We start from the raw sequence: 22,829 nt of genomic DNA on the forward strand, positions 1-22,829 counted from the left end.
AAAACTACGACCGTTGTTCGTGTCTCCTCCCTTAAAAAAAATAACGAACTTTTGCACCAGCGCTGAAATGGGCTGTGGTACATTTTCGAAACAATCAGAATTTGCTGTTGAGGATAATAGACACACCCCTTCTCATCATCAGAATAATCAAAAGAGAGTTGATCCAGTTTCATCATCACAATCATCATCGCAGGGAAACGACTCGAATCATCAACAAGAGCAATCGCTTGAGGTGGCCTCCGCCAAAAAATCAAGAAAAGGAAGCTTCCTATCTCGAAGGGGGTCATCCTCCAAATCAATTAACCATTCTAATAACCCAACTAGTATAACAATAACAGAGGAAGAGCCAGTTTCAGAGATATATCCATTCATTTCTTGGCCTGAAGATATCATGATTTCGCTTGCAAATAAGGGTTCTCAATTTGAGATGGGAGAACTTTCTCTCAATCCGTCGGACGCTTCGGAGGATCAATCAAATGAGCGACCACTCTTAAAATATGTTAAGGACAAAAGAAATAGTAGTCAACAAAGTGTTATAGATTGCATGTATGATATGATGAGCAAATCGTTATATTTTGGAGGTAACGCACCCTTTCCTGTAAATAATGAAAACAATTATGATATTGCACTTGATTTTATTGCCCAAGGATGCCCATCCGGGAAACAACGGTTTACATTCTTTTCTCATAAGGAAATACTTTTACATAGGAGCGCTTTCTTTAAAGGAGAGCTCTCAAAAGATAACGGAGCAGTTGACTCCCTAAAGCGAACCCTAAGCAGTGCGCATGATTTTAGGAAATCGATGGTTAAAGCAGAGACAAATGTAGCAGAGAGAAGAAACACGGCTGGAGAGGCGATATCTTTGAAACGAACAGCGAGTCATACAAACAATCAAGGACCTAGATCGAGTCTTCCACCGATGCCCTCACATCAACAACGATCTTTGAATACCACAAGTACGAAAAATTTGTTGGCCGGCTTTGATTCTTCGGGGTCTTCAGCAATGATTAAGCCAATGATACAAGATGAGAAGGAAGAACTCTTTTCTTCTCAAGGAAGTCTTACGTCTTTAATGCTTTCAGAAGAGAAACGAAAAGGACAACGAAAACCAAATAATCAGAATCTAACAATAGACCTTTCAAAACAAACCAAATCCAATTTACAACCATCAAGACTTGAGGTGATATTAACTCCTCTAGTCAAAAATCCGGAAGTATTGCTTTTGGTTTTTGAGAACATCTACTCAGGATATTTTCGGCCCGACTATGTTCACAAGATGAAGTCTTTGGACATGGAAACTCTAATTCAAGTGCTTGCTCTTGGATATCAGTTTAAAGTTCAGTCTATTCGGTCAGTTTGCAAAAGTTTAATCAGCCAGTTTGTCTGTACACATAAGGAAAAGTACACAAACCTTGAAGATCTTATATCGTCAACCTTCAGCGCTATATCAATAGATGATATTCAGAAAAACAACATGAGCATTGTACTGGAGCTTAGGAAAATATTTCAAGATTCCAAAAGTAAGTACAATTTGTTCAAACAATTCAATATATAGATCACAACCATTATTCAGAGTCCTTACAAGAGAATTTTATATCGCTAACTCAGGAGAAAAGAACTTTCCTTAAAGATCTTGATTTTATGTTTGTTCATTGCAACATGAAAAAGAACCATCAGGACTTTAGTGATATGAAATTAACCATTCATGTGGAAAAAAAGGATGAAGAAACAGAAAATGATGCAGGACAAACAACAAGTGTATCTGCCCTTCGGTCAAGCTTGGAAAGAAAGCAAGACGAAGATCGTGATGTACAGCCTCTAATCAATCAAAAGAAAAAGAGGACCAAACTTCAAGACACAATTGAGCGAAATCCAACTAAAAAGATTTTTATCCATAATTTTATACTGAAGTGCAGAACTAGCATGGATAACATTGAACAATTCCATCTCTACTCTACGAACGTGGATGTTGTCAAGACATTTGTTCATTATTTGTATACAGATACCATTCACAACGACGCCTACAACGTGAGCAAGAAAAAGATAATCCCTTTAGCAGAACTATTTCATATTGACCGATTGAAGTACGAATGCTTAGCTCATGCATTATTCAACTTAACAGAGGATAACATTTTACAAAAATATAATAAGGCCGTGGAATGCAAGGAGACTCTTCTTTCTCAAGCTATTTTATATACCATGGCAGGAATATATCCAAAGCTAGTTCAAAAGAATTATGAAGAAGGAACAGAAGAGTACAATATTTTCTTTTCAATCGACGAGAAGCTGAAAATGCTCTATCAACGAATAAGCGGACAGTTTGTACTAAGGCGACGCCTGTTTGTTGAGACTAGGCTAGCAGAACTCATACCTAAGGTTGACACATCTCTGCTACCTCCCAATCAGACCTCTCCCATTCACAAGATACATATTCACGTTTGCGGCCAACGAGGTGTTGGTGTTTCTACGTTTATTGCTCAAGCTCGGTATCAGCTCAGTGACTTAAAATCATTTGAGGGAGTTGATAATATTGAAATATCAATTAGTCATTCATATTCTTCGGAGAAGGGCTATGTTGCAACTTCTCCAAAGGCAGATGGTATAATATTTTTGTTTGCAGTAGATAATATTAATTCATACAATTCAATTCGTAAATGCTTTGAAGATTTTAGAGCTCATTTTAAAGCTCCAGTTTTGATGGTTGGAAACAAATGTGACGCAATTATTCACGCATTTGAAAATGAAAACAATGTTGTGAACTCGAACAAGCTCGTTAAGGAGGTCACGGAAGAGATGGGTTGTCCCTATTTCGAAATATCCGCCCGACAAATCCACAACGTGAGGAAATGTCTCGAAGAAGCAGTTCGAGAGATTCTTTATCATCGACACATTGTTTTCAAAGCACCTTCTCATCACTCAGAAAAGGTGTTACGAGACACCATGGCCGAAGTGAAGTCACCCACAGTGCAGAATAAATAATTGAATGCATTTTGGGATGGACCAAACAGAAGAAAAAATAGACCTCTTTTCGAGTTCACTCCTTTGTCGTTCATGCAAACAACATTTTCATCACAATAATCGGTCGACCGAGTACAATAGTACCGCGGAGTCTAAATGGTTCCTACACATCCATCACCGTTCGACTCGAAAAACCACAATTTATTTCTAAACACGACATCATCATCTCAATCTGCAAAACCGCCCATATTATCGTCCTTTCCTGGATTCCTTCATGTTCCCTATTTTCCTACAACGACCAATAGCAACAACAATAATTCCACAACAACAACACTCTTTCATGAGGATTTAACAATTCGTTGCATCACTCCATTGGATCGATCATCTGATACAATCATCACTCAATCGCATCGGAGCAATAGTAACATCACGTCGAGTCGATCCGATGCGAAAGAGAGCAATGAATCCAGTGATGATGAAAGTGATGATTCTGAAAATAGTGTAATTGAGAGTAGTACGGAAACAAGCCAATATCACAATTCCGAAGCTTCAATTTCTACTTTAAAAACAAGACGAAAGAGGAAGAAGAAGAAAAAGGGATTATATTGTTATAAGAGCTATTTGGATTGTCAGGTAAGGTGACATTTCAAATGTTTCTCATCTCTATGTATTAATTATTTTTTTAATTGATATTATTGAAATCACATCAATTTTTGCAAAATGTATTTATTGCTTTTATAATTTATATTTAACATTTAAAAAAAGAGAAAAGAGAAAAAATTAAGAAATATCACAGAAAGTGAAGAACAATCCTTATTGCACGATTTAAATATAATTTTTAACCATCATCCACCATCTCAAGTTGAGTCCATTAATTTCCCAAAATTTGAAAAAGCAAACTATTTCTCTAAATTTCTCTCAAATCCTCTCAGCACTACCGAGTTGGCAAGAATTCGAGCAAAATTAATAGTTCGACAACGAAAAATGGCAAAACAAACTGTCAATGAGAATAATGAAACAACAAATTTTGATATTGAACACTTCACAAGAAATTGGTCTCTTTCCAAAGGCTCCAATTATTACAAAACGAATTGTGTCAACAATGACACCATTCCTTCCCATCTCCTTCCCAATTCCAATCATTTTTCAGAAATGCATGATGACAGGTCTACAACTCTTACCTCTTTACAAACTCCATCCAAAAGCAAAATTATTCCCAAAATATTACCCAAACCAACTTCCTTAAAAGATCATTCTAAAAAGATGCTTCCTCCTCCTTCTATTCAGAAAGGAGGCATCACCAATGCCGCTTCTTCAAGCCATACTCTCTCAGCACAAGCCATGTTGAACGATCATCCCTCTAAAATTCCATCCAATGCTTTTCCATTCATGCCCATTCCTTCCATCTTTCAAATGTCACCATCTCCGTCGCCACAACCACCACAGACCTTATATCATTCATCGCCACCACCCTCGTACTTTCATTTCACATCTCCTCCTAACTATTTTGTGGAGTACTTTTATAAAAAAGGACATGAAATGAGTCATCATCAAACGTCCTCAGAAGAAATGATCATGTCCACAACTCTGAATTATTCTTCTGATAGGAAGGATGGAATTCATACGAGTGACATGTCAAGAAGAAATGTAAATACCATTGTGAAAGCTGATATTGACATTACAACAGTGGCAGATCATATTGACCATTCATCAAAGGATTCAAGATTTACAACAGATAATAGTCGTCCTCTAGGCGAAGAATGTTGTAAAATTTCCACCTTTAGAGAAAAACTTTTAGGGAAAGAAATCGATTGGAATAGAAGGGACAGATCAATAACTGCTAAATTGAAAGATGAGTCGCCATGCAAGATGATTCGATTATTTAAGGAACTTGTTATGAGAATTCATGAAAAATTCAATTCTCAAAAAGTTTCATCACTGTTGCCCTCTTTGAAATATGGTCCATCTCATGTATATTTTACACATATTGAAGAACGCTATGTTGTACAAACAAATTCACTGCTCTCTAGGTGCTTTTGGCCCAGTATTGATGTTTCCATTTATTTGAATCAACCTCAATTTTCAATTGTATCTCTTTATAACCATTTAGTCGTAGGTTTTGGGACCATATGTCCTCAAACAGGGTATATTCACTATTTAGTTACACATCCTCATTGGAGAAATTGTGGAATTGGTGCATTTATGATTTCCTATTTGATCGCTCAATATTCTAAAAAGTCATTCGAAATTGTGGAATCAACCAAACGAATGAGCTGCCCAAATGAAATTACAATTCATGTGCCGACAACAGATATAAGAACGATTAGCTTTTTGAAAAAGTTAAAATTTACTGTAAGGACTGTACATGAGGGCTTCTTTTCACAATTGGTGACAACACCTTCTGGTGAGAACGAAAAATACTCGACGTCGACAACGAATATTTTGGATTTTTTGAAACACAAGTCATTTGATGCGTTACTAATGTCTAGACCATTTCAGGTTGTCATCAATAAATAATAATTTCTCGATTCTTAGCAGTAATTACGGCGTCGATTTGTGCTTTTCAATATTATTCACAATATATTTGATATCATTATTGATATGGTTAGCCCAATTCTCTACATCTCCGAGTTCTTTTAAACAGTGATTTAATTGTTGAAATGTTTGTATCCATTGTGTTGTTTGTTTGTTAAATCGTTCAACCTGAGCATGGAGATGTTTTGCTTCATTTTCGATAACTTGTTGATTTTGAAAAACTTTGATGACGTCGGAGTTGGTCTGATTGATCAATTCATTGCTCACAGCTTGTAAACTCTCTTTAGTTTGTTGTCTCCGTTTGTCATTCTCCTCTCTGACTTTTTGTTGTTTTTGATTGTGTTCCTTGATGATCGAAGAAAGCATTTTTTTAAAATTTTTTTGATTTTTTCAAAACAAAAGAGAGCTAATAATCGTTGAAAGAAATAAAATGAAATGAAATCGAAAATGTGTTTTCGTGTTTATAAGTTTCTTAAGAAATGAAATGAAATCGAAAATCTGAAGATGTTCAGAAAGCAAAATTAAAAAAAATACACCACGACCTTCCGCTTCCGATTCAGCAAGTCTGCTCTCCCAAATCACTCAATCATCAAGTCAGAGCTCCACAAAACAACACACATCTTCTAATGACAAAAAAGAGAAAAGCAACATTCAAACTGAATTAATAGATTATAATTACTCCGAAGAAATTTTTTCGAAAAGAAAAATGAAACGAAGACGTTGCTGCCTTTGCTCCAAGAACGCTTTGCGAACCGTGCCAACAAATATCACCATACTCGGAACAGAAAAGTCCAATGCAACACCTTTGCTATGCAATACACATTACAACAATATCAATAATTTTAAAAACACCCACCACATCAGCAACCCTGTTACCATTGAAATTCAAAAACAACCAAAAGGAGTGAAAGATATCATTTCAATCGTTACCGATAAATTCGGTCAATGCAAACATTCCGACAACAAGTGCTGTAGTAATTGCAAAGAAGGTAATACGCGATGTAAAGGCATCTCTTTCGAAAAAGTGAGCCATTTATTAACAGTATCGGGAATCATATCACACAATGGCCACAGCTTCGGAAGTGTGAATTTCAATCATCATGGCGAATTTTGTTTTTTTAGTGTAGACTGCAATAATTGCAATCTCAACAAATATGGAGTTTGTGAAAAATGTTATGAATGCTATGAAACAAAATTACGCCATTATCAGCGAACAATTGAAAACCAAAATACCAAAACAGCTCACCTCGCTGCAAGAACACAAGAATACAAAAATGTCATCAAATCATTGAAGGCAAAAATCTCTCGACGAGATACTACAATTAAGAATTTCGAAGAATTAATTGAAGAAAAAGATCAAAAACATTATTTGATAGAACTTCTCTCGATTGCGCTAGAGGAAGGAAAGTTACATGAAACCCAGTTCTTTTATCAATTATTAGAAAATACTTTGCAAAATTTGGTTTCGTCGAAAAATGTTAACGGTTTTCGATACAAAGAGTGTATCATTCATTGGTGTTTATTACTTCGATTTTATGGTGGTTCTTGTTTGTGGAATATTTTGAAAGGAAATTCTCCCGGTGAAACTATAACATCTGAAAACGCATTAGATAAGCTTAATCTATTACTTCCATCTATCTCAACAATTAAGAGCTATCTTCCAGACTTGTCTTTTGGTAACCTTGTCGACAGTGATTTGAAAGATATTGTTAAAGCCATGGCATTGAATAATATTAGTAATAAGATCATAATTTCATATGATGAAATAGAGATTAGAGGAGGATTATGTGTGATGAAAAGTACTGGAAAAGTAATTGGATTCACAAATTGCAATGAAAAGTCTTTTGAAGATATATATAACGCAAAAAGAGAAATTACACCAGACGATATTGCTAGTCATGTGTGCCAGTTTTTTGCAACAACTATTGACGGTGAGATGTCTTTTCCTATTTGTTTTGGTGGTCACAAATCAAACCATTATGAATTTACTACAAAGAAAATGACAGAAATTAGAGATCAATTCAAACGAACTTCTTATGGAGATTATGTTTTAGAAGTGGTTGGAGGTTGTATTGATGGATTAGCTGGTAATTATCAATATGCAACGATGAACGATGTTCAAACTGGAATGAGAAAAAACAATTAATTGAATCTGTACTGACAACACTTAAGGAATGGAAAGATGCAAATTCTAACATCATTAGTGACGAATTGTATTCTCATATTGTGATGACTATGACTTCACTTCGTTCTCTTTTTGAAAAATATGGAAACCATACTCAAATTAAGGCTTGTGGAATTTCGACATTAATTGTTGAACATTTTTTTCCTAAATTCGAGGAAAAATACGATACCCTAATTTTCGAGATTATTGTGGGATCTATCGAGCCGTATGGATTGCTTTGAAGACGAAATTGGCAAAAAATTCTCCAATTAATGTCAATCAACAATCAACCACAAAGTGTTATGGAAATTGTAACGTAAGCTTAGACTATTCTGAATTACATCGAAAACACTATGTAAAGAAACACATTCTTCAAGAAGACGATGAGGACACTTTGTTAGAGAAAGATCAAACTATTTCTGAAGAGATGTATGAATATGTGCTCGATGTCACTCAAGATTTTCTTCCACATAAAAATGTAATGCTGATACGAGAGTATTTATGTAAACAAGCACCAGTCGCGGATGATGGAACTATTATGAACAATATTTTTCTCAGCTGCCCTGAATGTAATCAAATAATGGTCCGACAACGATCATTCATTAAGCACTTACAATGTCACAATTATTCACCTCAGCAATGCAAAGATACACTGTACAACACAATTATTACTTCACTCAAATCTCGCCAATTTGGCCAACATGTTGAGGGTATTGTTGAGGAAATAGCAACCAAATAGGTAACCAATACCTTTAAGCAAATTAGAATTCGAACAGAACCTGAATTACCAAAAGAATCAGTTATTACATTTAATTCAGAAAAAGGATTATTTGTTCCATCTAACGAGAAGCAATCACAAGCAGAAAATATTTCAACATCAAATATCGCCACCATCGACTCTATTTCAGAAGATTCAACTCAAATGTCAGAAACTTCACCTCAAAACAAATATGTATTTTTTGATTTTGAAACGACTGGATTATGGAAGAATGATGATCCACCAAAAATTACGGAATATTGTTTTGTGGACGTTTTGACTGGAGCTGTTTTGTATGGCTTAATTAATCCTGGAAAAGTGATTTCTAACCAAGCACAATCAATTACAGGACTTAACTTGAATAGTTTAAGATCAAAATTGCCTATTGAAGGGCATGTGAATGATATTATCCAATTTTTAAACAATAACTCTCAAGGAAAAACTTACTTAATAGCTCATAATGGAGACCGTTTGGATTTTAAAGTTTTTGCCAAAGAATTTTTCGGAAAGTTTTCTGAATTTAATCATGACAATATTGTCTTTGTTGATTCTCTCCGATTAATGAAATCAGAATCGACTTTACACAATTGTCTTCCTCGGAAAATGACAAAGAAAGGGAAATCTAAACCAGTTTTTGCTGAGGATGTATTAATTGAACACTTTAATTTAGGAAATGTCAACAATTCACATTGTGCATTTTATGATGTTATTGGATTGCTTAATATTTTGATCAAGTTTTATGGTAATCTCGACGATGCATTGAAAGCTATCGAGTGCTTCAATACCAACCAACTTAAAAGGAAAAGAGAGAAAATTAATGACAATAATGATGATGAACACAAAGCAAAGAAGAAAGTTGGATGTAGATGTAAAAAAGGAATGTTTGAATTGTAATTGTGCCAAGCTTGGAAGAATATGTGATGCAACTTGTGGGTGCAATTCAGAAATTTACAAACGGAGACAGTGCCAAGTTTGTTCCAACTACACGGAACTAATATTGTGTTCCTGTTGTTCTGATATTGTTTGTGAGCGATGTTCTTACAATGGAGAATGTCAACGATGTTCGATATTCATAGTTTATCATTGCAAATGTTGTCACAGACTAACCAATGCCGTTTCTAAATGCCTTCAATGTCAAAATTCAACATGTTGCAAATGTTACTATGACGGCCTTTGTAAGATCTGCCATCCAAACATGCCAACATTGCTGTGCAATTCATGCCACAAGCCTTGTTTATCACTAACTCCATGCAAGGATTGTGGCTTGAAAGTATGTAATGACTGTTTGAGAGAGAGAGATGGTGTCGATCATGTGATTGTGATGAGGGGGAATGGTTGTCTTCAACTCAGTCACAATTCCAGTCCTCCATGGACGTGACAAATTTTTAAGAAGTAGCTACCATGGCTCTTGTAATGCCAATTCAACATATTGACGCACCAATAGTGATGTGGTGTTTCCTTTATGTGTCAGAAACAACCAATTGCATTGGCAGGTTTTGATGGATTGAAACCATCATAAAATCATCCTATGATCGTTGTGTTATTAAAATTCCCAGCGAAAAGTCGTAGCTTGAGGTGTTCACGAAAAAATACGCTCGAGTTGTCCACCCGTGCAAAAATGAAATGAAATCAATTTTTAATTTCAATCGAAACAAAATCGTAGACTCATTTTGTTCCATATAAGCTCTCTAATTCATTTAATTTTCAGTGTTCTGTTGAATATTAAGCATCAGGAACTGTTTCGTAGAGTTTGTCAATATCTGTTTGGAATAATTCTTTCATTTTGTTTCTAACGAGTTTCATGGTTGGAGTCATGCATCCATACTGGTCAAATTCTTTGGGTAAAATTTTGATTGCTTTCACCATTTCGAAACCTTTGAGCTTGTGTTGTTTCGCTGTGTTTGTAAGTTCTGCTAAAACCATCTTGTTGATATCAGCATCTTCGCACAATTCTTCAATCTTATCAGCCAACTCTTGCTTTCCATGTTCTTTTGCATATTGTTGTAATTGTGGAATATTACCAACAACAAATCCAACCAAGCAACTCTTGAAAGAGTCACCATAAACCCAAATTCCATTAATGTATTTGGTTTGAGCCAATTTTTGTTCAATATTTTCAGCAGCAATGTACTCTCCTTGACTGTTTGTATGTTTCACAGTAGTCGTTTCACTTTGTTCAGAACAGACATGCTGCAAAACTTACCTTAATTTGAAAATGTTCTTCTTTCTATCAATAATTGTGATTGTACCATTCTCATTGTAACGACCAATATCTCCTGTGTGGAACCAGCCTTCTTCATCCCAGGCCTCTTTTGTCTTTTCAGGATCCTTGTAATAACCCATGCTCACTGATGGTCCTCTCACACAAATCTCTCCGCTATTGTTCTTCTCAACTGTGTAATTCATTTCCTCAACATCATCTAACTTAATTTCCACAGAGGGTACAATACATCCAATGTGCCCCTCACTGTAGTCGTAGGCAAGTTGAATTGTTGATGCAGCACATGTTTCCTAAAGTATCAGATACACAGTTTCCGTCAGATTGGGACAATTGTTATCACAACAGTATTATTCAATCATTAAACCTACCGTTAAGCCATATCCTTGAACCAAGTTGCATCCAAAGATCACTCTCATGTAAGCTTGAACTTCTGGACGAATGGGAGCTCCACCACTGAGTACAAATCGAATACGGCCTCCAAAATTCTTTCGTACAACTCCCAAAACAATATCAGCAATTGGTGTTGACTTTCCAGAAATCATTCCTTCCTCTTTCGATTTAATGGCCTTATTGAGAGCCCATTGTTTGAGCTTTGACTCCTTTGAGATCTTTTCCTTAATACCATCATATAACTTGTCAAGAACTCGAGGAACAGCAGGGAATGCGGTGGGTTTCAAAGCAGCCAAGTCATCTTTTAACGTCTTAATGTTGCCTGACCAGAAACCAATGCTGGCACCATGTTGAAGGAAAATAATCTCAACCATTCTCTCCAAAATGTGAGCAAGAGGTAAATAACTAATGACACAGTCATTTTCGTTGAGATCAATAATATTGTGGGTGATACCAGCGCTTGCAGCAATAAAATTGAAGTGCGTAACTAGTTAAAAGAATAAAGTGTGTATGAGAAATGCATTTTTCATAGCTTGAGAGAAATACTTACTTATAACACCTTTTGGCAATCCGGTGGTTCCTGACGTGTAATTGAGACAGGCAATGGATTGTGGTGAGGGTGGAACATCTGCACATGGGTTATTCTTTCCCATCTCTAAAACTTGTTGGAAAGTGTAAAGTTTGATTCCATTCTTTTCCAAAGTGTTTGTTTGTTCTTCTGTGACATAATCAAAACAAATAATATGCTTTAGCATTTTCGATTTTGGAGCCAATTTCATAACATTAGGCATGACTTCTCCAGAACAGCACAAAACAACAACCTCTCCATGGTTCATTATGAATGCAGAAGATTCCTCTCCCAATGTATCATACAGGGCAAGACTGACAAGCGATTGCTTGTTGCAAGCTTCAACAGAAATCTGCCATTCCTTTCTGTTTTTGCTATAAATTGCAAGATGTTGATTTGGCTCCGTTCCTAAATGTCTCAAGCCAGAAGCAAGATTGCTTGCCATTTCATCCACTTGCTTGAAAGTGATAAATTCATATTCCATTAAGAGCTTACTTGGATCTGTTGGATCTCTTTTTCTGTCGCCAAAGCAAGGTCTATCCCCATATTTTTCAACAGCTTTTTTGAATGCATCATACAATGTCGAAATGTCTTCAAATCTTTTTAACACTAAGGCATCGGCATGACCATTCTTTCTTCTAATTCTTGAGTTATCTTTCATAGGTACAGTTTGTTGAGTGATTGGGGGATATGATTTGGCAGAACTGGTTATTGTTTTCAATCCTTTTAATTCAGGAACAATAAATTGCGATTGCTCGGTTGAGTCTTTTGGTTGCTGCTCGGTGGTTGATGATGATGCCTCAGTTGCAGCTGGCATTTCGGTAACTTGTTTTACGAATACATCTACTTCCTTATCTGCATCGGTTTCATCCATTTGTGTTAAATAATAGAGAATATTTTGTGAGATCATCATTAGAATTCATTGAGACGTTGATCGTTATTTGGCATTCATCATTTACATCATCATAAACACTGATCATCATGATCATTTTCACCAAACATACCTCCAAGCTTGTTTTCCACCGTAGTTTCTTTCTCCACTGCATCGATACTGCTGTTTGTAACCTCAGGATTCTCCTCTTGCTGCATGACTTTTTCGCTCTCCTTCATTGCTGGTTCCAGCGTGTTGCTGGTTGCAGCATCCTCCGAAACGCTCAAAGACTCGGCAAAGGCCGAATATTCACTCATTTTTTTTCCTGTTGAATTACAGTGGATTGGTGAAGCTTCAAATGTTGTTAGAGATGAGTCGTGTGGAGTTGCAATCGATTAGCAGCAGCAGCAGCTCCGCACTTGAAAATCAAAGAATCCAATGGGGCTCCGAGTTTCTTTTCACGAAAATGTCGGTCCATTGAACCATTTTGAATCTCAATGACTCGTTAGGAACAATTGGCTTGCCATATAGGTTGCAAAAGTGTTTCTCTCATATCACTACAAATTACCTCTGGAAAATGATGTTTGGCTCTCCGACCAATCAAAAGAATTCTTGGAGAAAAAAAATCCAGCAATAGCACAGAAGTTTACAAAACATCATTTTCCTTGCGCCTTCGCTTGATCAAGCCAATTCCCAAAGGGACTGGTAATCTCTAGTGATTAGCTTTTAATGAGAAATGCATTTCTCATACACTCGCAATACTTTCTTCTAATTTACCTATTGTTACTGACTCTGTTCATCAATTGATGTCTTTAAACTCTCTCTCGAGTTAATTGTTGTTCAAATCAACACAAAAAATGATTAAATTTCAAAGAGGATTTTTGAAGCAGCGTCATGCTGCCATTTCTATAGGAAGGAATTTATGTCGGAGAGGTCCTCTCCATTGTAATTCTGTAAATAGTAAGAAAGATCATGATCGGAGGAGGTTTTCAGGAAATGTCAATGAAAATGGTGATCATAATAATGGTGAGAAAAAAGCAGAAGAATATCTTGTCAAGCAACATACTTCATGGTTTTTGAAACAATCCGATAAGGATGAACATTTAAAAAAGGAAACAATTCTTCATCGTCGATTGCTACGAAAATTAAATACAGAGGAAATTCATCAATTAACTACTGATGCCAGTAATGATAGTGAAAATAATAGGTCGCTAGATGTCAGTAGATTGGATAACATCATCCTCTCATCATCAACCAATTCATCTTCAAAATTTAAATTTCTTTTAAATAATTGGAGACGACGAGCACTACGTGTGTTTTTACCAAAGAATTTTCCAGAATCCGTAAATGATGGATATTTACATTATTGTAAATGGCAAGCTTTACAATATATTACTGGCAGTTTTTCTGGAGTACTGTCCATGCAATCATTACTTCATGCTGCTGGAATTACGTCACAAATTGCGACTACATCCAGTAGTTTTGCATTGGCTGTTCTTGGAGGAGCGTTGGCATGGGTCATTAAGGATGGATTAGGTCAGCTTGGAGGAATATTATTTGCGAGCAAGGTCAATACAAACTTTGACGCAGATCCAAAATTTTGGAGAATGACTGGAGAATATGCACTCGTTGCAAGTGCGCTTTTGGAAGTAACAACACCATTGACAGGACCAAGTTGGTTTATTGCACAAGCTAGCATTGCAAATATTGGCAAAAATGTGAGTTGCTTTTCGGCCAGCGCCACGAGGGCCGCAATGAATCAGTCATTTGCCAAATCTGATAATCTTGCAGATGTGACTGCCAAAGCTACAAGTCAGGCTTTGGCAAGCTCGCTTATTGGAACTACTTTGGGTATTTTGTATAGTTCTGCAGTCTCATTGGCTCAATTTAGCTTTGTCAAAGTATTTCCTGTATTTTGTGTGCTCTCTGTCTTGCAGCTATTTTCTCTCTACAAAGCTGCCTCAATCGTTCGACTGAAAGTTTTGAACAAGCAAAGATTTGTCCTCGTTTGTTCCCAGTACCTTAAAGATGGAAGAATTCTAAATCCCACTCAAATATCACTAATGGAAAAGTTTGTTTTCCCTTTCTTTGAGAAATTTCAAAAAGTTAAAATCAACACCAATATTGAAAAGATTGAACAGTTAATGAATAAGAGTAATTATGAAGAAATTTTTCACTCAAGATACACTATTATTGAAGAAGGAAATCGTATTCATATTCTATTTGCACACAATGCACAAACAATTGATGTATTTAGAGGAATGTTTAGAGCGACTCAATTATTGACGGACAACAACACGACCTCTGAGTCCTTGAATTTTGACAATTTCGTACAAGCTCTTTCTGAGAATGGTTGGTCCATTGATCATGATTTTGTCGAAGATAATACTCATATGCGAATTTTCTTAACTCATAACACGCATGGAACATGTCCAAATGGTCCCTAAATGTAAATATTTTGAAACATTGGTTTCGTATTGAATGCTGTTGCAACAGTAATTTTTCAACTCGAAATTATCTTGACCTCTCAAGGGATGACAAATTCAAATAATTAAAAATGCATCCATCATCATCAGCACTAACAATCTCTCAGAACACCACGAAACCCGAGCGGATAAAAACCAAACAAGGCTACTCCAACATACGCAATCAACTCTCCATAATAATTATTTTTCTATGTGCTATAATTTTAATAACGCATAATGAGCTAGAGGTGGTGCAATGTACAAAATTTTCTTTCAGCACTTCATCCTCATCGTGGCCCCGAATGGATTGGTGGAATAATTATCATCAAACACAGGCAACACCAAAATCAACATCAGATGATGGTTCCGATGATATAGATTATTCAAATCTTTTTGTGGATTCCCCTCCACAGCTTTCATTGTTTGGCATTCACAAGATCATTACTGCAAAATTTGTGAATTCCAGTTTAAACGAATTTATGTATTTACCATCCAAACGCAGCTCGACAATGTCTTTTTACTTTCTCACTGTTGTGAATCAGTATGGGTTCATGAAAATTGACTGCTCCCACGTTTTTAACACATTAGAGCCATCAAAAGCAATTACAAGAACCATCGTTTTAGGAAAATATAATTTAGAGGAGCAAAGAGTTACATGGGCTGCCAGGCAATCAATTGATTTTTACTATGGTCGACCTTTTGCTTATGTTACTAATAATGACGAAATCATCATTGTTTGCAATGTCAAAAACGACAAAGGTATTTACTCTAAACAATTCTATCAAATTAAAGGAGACACAGACGAAGAACCAAGATTTGAGACGCTCAACACTAGCAAGGAGGTGAATATTGTTATGGAAGGTTCTATAGATAGATTTGACACCAATTTTAATCACACAGATAATGGATTTGTTGTCTATGGAGCAAAGAGTATTAGAAAGACCAATTCTTTATATGACTCGAGTAAGGAAAATTTACATCTTGAATCATCTGTGATGGCCACTTTTTACAGAGATGGTGCATCCAAGTGGAATGTAAAGATTGGTAAGTTTCTATTGTGAATTTTATTAATTTAATTGACTATTATCAACCTTGCATATTTTTGATTTCAAAATCTAGCCTATGATGACAAAGATTTCTTCGAGATGCATAACATTATGGTCTCTTCTGTGACGCAACCTAATCAAGATCCTCTAATGGTAGCTTTTAACTTTCTTGGCACAGGAGAATTAAAAACATTTGACACAGCTTTAGATAATTTTATTACTCAAAGATACTATGGAGACGGAAAACGCCCTTACTACAAAATTAGTAGTCTTTACTCTGCTGTGGCCGTTATGTCAGTGACAGAGCAAGGAATCTTTCAAGAAATGTTTACATTAAGAACGTATCCTACTGATAACGTCACAAATCCTATGATTACTTTGAGAAAATTTTTTTATGATTCCAAAAAACAGACCTTTATATTGTTGGCATTTGTATCAGGAGCTTTAGGGTTTACTAAAACATCAAATACTGGTACTGTAAATGGTTTCATACTGTACAATAATGCCTCTTTTGTAGGAAACTACGTAATTGTTACTTATGAAAAAGGAAAAACACCAACCTGCGTCAAAACCTCTTACGTGGGTGATGATCCTATCATCACTAGTGCCTATTTTATTAGCAAAAGGACGCTTCCAATTTCAAAAGACACTGCCCTATTTTACCTGGAGGTTTTTGACACAAAAACTGGTTCTCTGATTGACTCAAGTAAGCTACAAATTCAGTGTGAAAACCCTCTCGATTTGAAATTCTCCATTTTATATGAAAAGAGGAGATATTTGATTGTAAAAGGAACAACCCAGAATCCTTTAGTAATAGTGAATAATCGGTATTACATTAGGTCCTCAAAGCTGCAAAACGAGTTGGTGTTTATTCTTTACTTGAATACTCACCCTCCTTCAACATTATATGACTACAGTTGCAACCAAAAATTGGTCTGTAGAGAGGTAAGTTTCGTATTCAAAGTTTTTGGTTTATTCAAATTATTGGTTAGCGTGATGGAGAAAATTTATGTAATGGTCACGGTACTTGCAGACTTGATGGTTCATGTGGCTGTGAAGCCTACTATTTGGGAACTTACTGTGAAACATATTTTTATGTTCAATTTATTGTAATTATTAGCGTGGTTAGCTTTTTATTAGTTGTTTTTCTTGGAAGTTTTTCCACATTTCTAGGCTTATATTTCTATAGATCTATCAATAACAGACTAACAAAGCTTAAAAAAAAAGAACAAGCAGAGCAAGAGTTGGAACAAAAATTGCTCGAATACGAAGGCCTCCAAATTACTGAGAGGGCAATTGATCTCAATACATGGATCATTCCATTTGATCAGCTTACTATTGAACGAGAAATTGTTAGCACCTCAGGAAAAACCGTTCTTCAAGGAAATTGGAAAGGAACAATTGTTGCCGTGAAAAAAGTTCAGTTAAACGAATCTGTGGATTATATGGGTGAGAGTCAAGAGTTACTGTTGGATAAATCGCTTGAAAGGGAGGCTTCCATTTTGAGTAGAGTGAGACATCCAAACATCTTACGTTTTTGGGGACTATGTTTTACGAAAACAGACCAATTTTTGGTCACTGAGCTGTTTGATTATAGTTTAGACTCACTCATTGAAGATCTTCGAAAAAATTCATTTTATTTACCAACACAAGTGAAGATTCAAATTTTACATGACATTGCTTGTGCAATGACTTATTTGCATGAATTCCAACCTCCAATTCTTCACAGAAACATTAAGCCATCAATAATAATGGTAAGTACAGATTATGGGCAAGTTGAAATATTATTGAATATCAACATTCCATCATTAGCTTTGTGATGACATCAAATATGGAAAAGTTCTAACTTCCATCAAACCTAAAATTGCTGATTTTGGTTTGAGTACTCATTTAAGGGAAGACAATATTCTCACCATGCAAATTGGTACTGTTCTTTATTCAGATCCTCTTATTTTCAAAGGTGAAAGGTATTCTGAAAAGTGTGATGTGTACAGTTTTTCCATGTTAATGTATGAACTATTTTTCGAAACAGAGCCATATTCATCCTCTGAAAAAGTTGGTGAAGTGAAAGAACAATACAATCATTACAGTGTTCTTCCATCGAAGATTGTTGAAGGATATAGACCAAAAATACCATTCTCTAAGGCTCTTGATTCTATTGGAGACTGGATGGAAGCTAATTTGGAGCTAGTGAATGAGAGAATTATTGATCCAGAGTTTTTAGCGAGAAGTATTCAGTCCTTCATTGAGCTCATGAAGAAGTGTTGGTTGGGTGATCAAGATGAAAGACCTTCCTTTAGAGTCATTCAGGATACCCTTTCTCAAATTCTGAAAGGAGAGACTCAAACCAAGTAAAGCCGGAATGATTGGTTTTTGGCACTTGACATTGAAGATTCCAAATTTAAAAAAAATGATCTTTTGGCAACTTGTTAGAAATTCTCTTGCCTTGAATTTCTATTTTTTCTCACTCATACTCTCGATCCTTTATTTATTTTACTACTTTTCTATGAGCCATGATGATTATTCCACGATGAAAGCTAAATCTTTTAAATTGAAACATCGCTATGATCCGATCAAGGAACAAGGAGAAAAAGCTATCCTTCCATTCATGTACCTGAAAAGAATCATTTCATTAGCTTTACACAATCCATGGATGAGAGGAATAATTATCTTGTTATTGGCGTGTGGAGTGAATACTCTTTTTTGGATGATGATCATTTCTTGCATCCTATCCACAAGTTTATGCTTTTATTTAAAATCAGTGTGGATGTTAAAGAAACAGCAACGTCGCAACAACAATAATTCAGACTTGCTCGCAAATCCATTCAGTAGTGAGAAAAATAGCGCGGATGATTTAAATTATTACTTGGGTGCAGATATTTCATTGATTCAAGAGGGATTAAAACATGTGATCATGTCCTCTATAATTTTGCAAATTTCAGAGCTTTTAAATTTCTCTTTGGTAATGATTGGATCTACTTGCACGGAATGCTTATCTCTGTTGAAACAATTATTTCAGAAAGAGCACGTACATGTCATGAACAAATTTACATCTATTGAACTTGTGCTCCTTCAACAACACAATATTTCCAATAACAATGATCAGGTACAAGATATCAATGAGGAGCAGAAAAAAATTGAACAAATGCTGATTGAGAACGCTCGTTCCATGAATGTTCATTGTACATTCGTCACCTCAGAGAAGGATCTCATTTCACTATTGAACTCTCAAAAGATGGATGTGACCTTAATCTTGCAGGAAACTCTTCGACCTTATTTGGATGACAATACACTTCAACAACTTGTCACAGTGAGTAGAAATAATGCTAAACTTGGTGTAGTGATTGGAGATTACGAAAGATCCTCTCTCATTCATTCAATTTCACAGAATGCTGTTCTGTGTTCTGCTTTTCGAATATCTGAATGGCAACAATGGTTATTCGAGCACAAAATTCTTTCTCCACCAACACAAGAAGAGTCCTTTAAAGTGATGTGGACCTTTGGTAGAATCACAACAATACTTTATCCACCTTCATCCTCAACAAAGGTACAAATCCCATCGAAATAATACAGTATTTCACTCTCTCACAAAAACAATAGTGGCCAAGATGGTTTCAAATAATTTCTCTTGTTGGTTTTGATTCCAACTCAACAAATTCAATAACCAATTAACTAATGTCCCAACGTAGTAAGGTCGATATATATATCTTAGACATTAGTTAATTGGTTGAGGGTTTTATCTAACCTGCAGCGAATAGTTATTTAGCCAAGATAGGACTTGTACCAAAGTAATTGTTGACAGGAGTATTCTAAGTATTCAGCTTAATTTCAAGAATTTTGGTCTTCTCAACATGGAGAACAATCATTGAAAGAAATCAATTTTAAGCTCCTTCTCAACCTATGAAGTCAACGTTTTCATTCTCATTTACATGCCATAAAAGAGGCAACAAGAACTTGTCACTTTATGCGATTCCAGAAAATGAACGTAATCATACAATCAACATCAGAAGGCTTGAATTTCAGAAATGAGTCAATCAATTTGTTAGAAAGTTGTTTCCTCTGAGTTTTACTGGAAGATTTGTATGAGTGAATATAAATTCCATCAAAAAATTGTGATTGCCCAAACATCTATCAATATTATGCGCTCTCGAGTTATTGTTGTGTCCCTCAGGAGTAAAGGTCTCTTTTTTCGGAAGCCTTTTGGTGGCCTCGAGTATTTGCGATGGATGGATAACACCTCCATGCTTCACCATCATCATTGTGTTGATCCACAACGACGTGAATATCAATCATCATTGTTCCGAAGGGATTTTATTTCGTTTTGGGGTGGCAAACCATCATCATCTAACAACAGCAATGAGAATGCAAAAAACACATCGGAAAAGCAAGCATCTTCAACGGATCCTTCAAAGGAAGAAGTAACAGGTAAGAACACCACAACGAGTACTTCTTCTTCTTCAGCGGGATCGTCATCATCATGGATTGGAGGAATTACGAGTGGTGTTCTCTCCACAGTCAAAGACACAGTTTCTTCCACAACCGATGCTGTCATGAACGCCAATGTGATTCAATACATCAATGATTTAATTCATTATTTGAAAACAATTAATATTACAAAATTGGAAAGTGAAGCAAAAGAAAAAGCCTTAACGACTCTCCAACATGCTTCACAGCATCAAGAACAAGTATCAGACCACAATGAAGGTGATGCAAAAACAGAGCAAGCTCGGATTGATAACGAAAACGAAAGAAAGCTTTTACTCTCCTTTAAGGACGTTTTTCAAAATCAGGATCATCCCTTACATCATATGAATATTGAAAAGAGTGGACTCTCCAAGCTATTGAATTTAATACCCTTTTTCTCCTATGTAGAATTAATGTTTAAATATGTTGTTTATCAAACCATGAATTTAGTGTTTGAGGCTGTGGTGTATGGAAACTTTCTAAGCAAGGAACAAAAGCAACAAGTGGTGAATGAGTTTTCAAGTATTATTATCAAAAATTCACTGGATCCAATGTCTATGGCCATTGAGCTGGTGGAGTATTCGAGCCAGAAACTGGGAGCTGATGAGCAAGTTTCAAAGCAACTGGCCTATGTCACTTCATTGCTACCCTACATGAAAAAAGTTGCATCCTTTGTCAAAAAGTTTAAATAAACAATGAAATGGCGCACAACATCGATGGACTTGATGAGTTTTGTAATGACAAAGAAGATCCTTTTGAAATGGTGAGTAAAATAGATTGAACAAAATCGAATTGTCGAGAGTTCAATTTAAGAAAAAATGTCTAACAAGCCACAAACAGCCCAAGACAAGCCGCAACCATCTCTTTTAAATACATTGAAAAAACTTGGTGGATTTAGTTGGAGAGCCATTGTGGAACCTGCAATCAGCGGAATGTGTATGGGTATGTTTTTTCGGAATTTGTCATTGGATTGAAATCAATGATGATGGAATGGTTCGGAATTTCTAAATCATCTTTTAATGATGTTGATGCGGAACAATGATTGGAATCCAAATTTCGTTTTTTTAATCTTCGGAAATTGAATAACTTATTGTTTAAATTATATGAAATTAATGGAATTAGCTTTTGGGCAATTCTTTGTTCGCAAAGTGGTCTATTACATGCATTACGAAAATTTATCCTTTACTCAGACCATTCTGAAAGGATGGCATCGATTTTTAGCTGATTTCCTTCCTGTTCATACCTCTTCATCACAACCTACCACAACTTTTCAACAATAAAAACCAAATTCAAACTCATCAATGCAACAACAACAAGAGATTTGGTTGTCACACAGGTCGCTCAACAAACAAAAAAATGAATGAAGGAGAGGAATACAGACTCGATGCTTCCTTTCCGAAAGATAATGATGATGGATCATTCCGAAGCGCCATTCGATTCAGAGAGTTGGGTGCTAATATTGAACATTCAGATCGGGATCGAGGAGAATGGGTTTCCATTGTTGAAAACCCAAGAAGAAATCCTTTCATAATGGAAAATGAAGCATCGCTTAATGATGACTTGTCTCATCATCCATTGAGACAAATGAATCATTCATTCAATAATAATAATAATTATAACAACTACAATTCCATGCATCATCATCCATTGAACCATCAAGATAGATACAGACTCAACGATGTTCAACGACGGCTCATTGCCGAAAGATTTACCACTCAAATCATGAACAAATTATTTCATTGGTTCGAAAATACGAAATTATTTAAAACATCCATGCATTATGCCAACGAATGGAGAAGCAAAATGTCAAAAAATCCATCCTATGTGATGAATGAACGAGCTCTTTCAAATCCATTGGAAGCAAGATATTACAACTACAGTCATTACAATCAAGAGAGTGCAATTTATTCTCGACATGAATCATTCATTAGAAATATTGTGGATTCGATCATTACATTTAGGAAGATGCTTTTTTCTGCCGCTGGTCTCGAAGAAGGCACAAGTGGTACCAACCATTCTGAAGAGTACTACGATCGAACACTGGCAGAGGATATTGCAAATAGGATTGACAGATATACACTTCAAGAGAGAAGAGGAAGAAGTACCTCTTCCTCAACACGCTTTTATAACAACAACAACAGTAATCAATTTTTCACGCAGTGGAAACTCTCGGACAGGCTTAAACAAGTGTTTGAGGGATTTTTGAAAATTTTCAAAGCAATCTTCAGGTTGATCACGAATATGAGAATTCCACACGATCGATGAGGTGGGTATTTATCAAAACAAAAAAAACAAATTAATTGACTTCAATTTCAGGAAAGTCCAAATTTGGAATTCTTTCATTAATAGTTCGAGGTGTCACAAGAAGAAACATTACGGCATGCACCCAA

The 22,829-nt window shown here is 35.8% G+C and overlaps 12 protein-coding genes across 12 annotated transcripts; 10 read left to right on the forward strand and 2 right to left on the reverse strand.

Moving 5' to 3' along the window:
• Positions 1 to 67: 67 nt before the first annotated feature.
• Positions 68 to 2,979, forward strand: FDP41_000545 (uncharacterized protein; the record flags this gene model as incomplete). Its single annotated transcript, XM_044708975.1, has 2 exons — positions 68 to 1,520; positions 1,574 to 2,979. 2 exons carry the CDS (start codon positions 68 to 70, stop codon positions 2,977 to 2,979), a joined length of 2,859 nt encoding a protein of 952 aa, XP_044569359.1.
• A 135-nt stretch (positions 2,980 to 3,114) lies between these two features.
• Positions 3,115 to 5,475, forward strand: FDP41_000546 (uncharacterized protein; the record flags this gene model as incomplete). The annotated part of the gene is made up of 2 exons (XM_044708986.1): positions 3,115 to 3,591; positions 3,724 to 5,475. The coding sequence occupies 2 exons, from the start codon at positions 3,115 to 3,117 to the stop codon at positions 5,473 to 5,475; spliced, it is 2,229 nt and encodes a 742-aa protein (XP_044569360.1).
• Positions 5,476 to 5,499: 24 nt separating this feature from the next.
• On the reverse strand, positions 5,500 to 5,859 carry FDP41_000547 (uncharacterized protein; the record flags this gene model as incomplete). The annotated part of the gene is made up of 1 exon (XM_044708997.1): positions 5,500 to 5,859. The coding sequence occupies one exon, from the start codon at positions 5,857 to 5,859 to the stop codon at positions 5,500 to 5,502; it is 360 nt and encodes a 119-aa protein (XP_044569361.1).
• Positions 5,860 to 6,199: 340 nt separating this feature from the next.
• Positions 6,200 to 7,639, forward strand: FDP41_000548 (uncharacterized protein; the record flags this gene model as incomplete). Its single annotated transcript, XM_044709008.1, has 1 exon — positions 6,200 to 7,639. The coding sequence occupies one exon, from the start codon at positions 6,200 to 6,202 to the stop codon at positions 7,637 to 7,639; it is 1,440 nt and encodes a 479-aa protein (XP_044569362.1).
• Positions 7,640 to 8,579: 940 nt separating this feature from the next.
• Positions 8,580 to 9,308, forward strand: FDP41_000549 (uncharacterized protein; the record flags this gene model as incomplete). Its single annotated transcript, XM_044709019.1, has 1 exon — positions 8,580 to 9,308. The coding sequence occupies one exon, from the start codon at positions 8,580 to 8,582 to the stop codon at positions 9,306 to 9,308; it is 729 nt and encodes a 242-aa protein (XP_044569363.1).
• Positions 9,309 to 10,136: 828 nt separating this feature from the next.
• FDP41_000550 (uncharacterized protein) lies at positions 10,137 to 12,781 on the reverse strand (the record flags this gene model as incomplete). Its single annotated transcript, XM_044709031.1, has 5 exons — positions 10,137 to 10,554; positions 10,618 to 10,925; positions 11,004 to 11,512; positions 11,576 to 12,448; positions 12,598 to 12,781. 5 exons carry the CDS (start codon positions 12,779 to 12,781, stop codon positions 10,137 to 10,139), a joined length of 2,292 nt encoding a protein of 763 aa, XP_044569364.1.
• Positions 12,782 to 13,321: 540 nt separating this feature from the next.
• Positions 13,322 to 14,911, forward strand: FDP41_000551 (uncharacterized protein; the record flags this gene model as incomplete). Its single annotated transcript, XM_044709042.1, has 1 exon — positions 13,322 to 14,911. One exon carries the CDS (start codon positions 13,322 to 13,324, stop codon positions 14,909 to 14,911), a length of 1,590 nt encoding a protein of 529 aa, XP_044569365.1.
• A 320-nt stretch (positions 14,912 to 15,231) lies between these two features.
• On the forward strand, positions 15,232 to 18,330 carry FDP41_000552 (uncharacterized protein; the record flags this gene model as incomplete). Its single annotated transcript, XM_044709053.1, has 4 exons — positions 15,232 to 15,973; positions 16,049 to 16,920; positions 16,968 to 17,729; positions 17,788 to 18,330. The coding sequence occupies 4 exons, from the start codon at positions 15,232 to 15,234 to the stop codon at positions 18,328 to 18,330; spliced, it is 2,919 nt and encodes a 972-aa protein (XP_044569366.1).
• A 55-nt stretch (positions 18,331 to 18,385) lies between these two features.
• FDP41_000553 (uncharacterized protein) lies at positions 18,386 to 19,543 on the forward strand (the record flags this gene model as incomplete). The annotated part of the gene is made up of 1 exon (XM_044709064.1): positions 18,386 to 19,543. One exon carries the CDS (start codon positions 18,386 to 18,388, stop codon positions 19,541 to 19,543), a length of 1,158 nt encoding a protein of 385 aa, XP_044569367.1.
• A 673-nt stretch (positions 19,544 to 20,216) lies between these two features.
• FDP41_000554 (uncharacterized protein) lies at positions 20,217 to 21,131 on the forward strand (the record flags this gene model as incomplete). Its single annotated transcript, XM_044709075.1, has 1 exon — positions 20,217 to 21,131. The coding sequence occupies one exon, from the start codon at positions 20,217 to 20,219 to the stop codon at positions 21,129 to 21,131; it is 915 nt and encodes a 304-aa protein (XP_044569368.1).
• A 126-nt stretch (positions 21,132 to 21,257) lies between these two features.
• On the forward strand, positions 21,258 to 21,719 carry FDP41_000555 (uncharacterized protein; the record flags this gene model as incomplete). The annotated part of the gene is made up of 2 exons (XM_044709086.1): positions 21,258 to 21,381; positions 21,562 to 21,719. 2 exons carry the CDS (start codon positions 21,258 to 21,260, stop codon positions 21,717 to 21,719), a joined length of 282 nt encoding a protein of 93 aa, XP_044569369.1.
• Positions 21,720 to 21,795: 76 nt separating this feature from the next.
• On the forward strand, positions 21,796 to 22,704 carry FDP41_000556 (uncharacterized protein; the record flags this gene model as incomplete). The annotated part of the gene is made up of 1 exon (XM_044709097.1): positions 21,796 to 22,704. One exon carries the CDS (start codon positions 21,796 to 21,798, stop codon positions 22,702 to 22,704), a length of 909 nt encoding a protein of 302 aa, XP_044569370.1.
• Positions 22,705 to 22,829: the final 125 nt, after the last annotated feature.

Source organism: Naegleria fowleri (assembly GCF_008403515.1).
Source record: "Naegleria fowleri strain ATCC 30894 chromosome Unknown tig2, whole genome shotgun sequence".
In the NCBI taxonomy this organism is placed as follows: Eukaryota; Heterolobosea; class Eutetramitea; order Acrasida; family Naegleriidae; genus Naegleria; species Naegleria fowleri.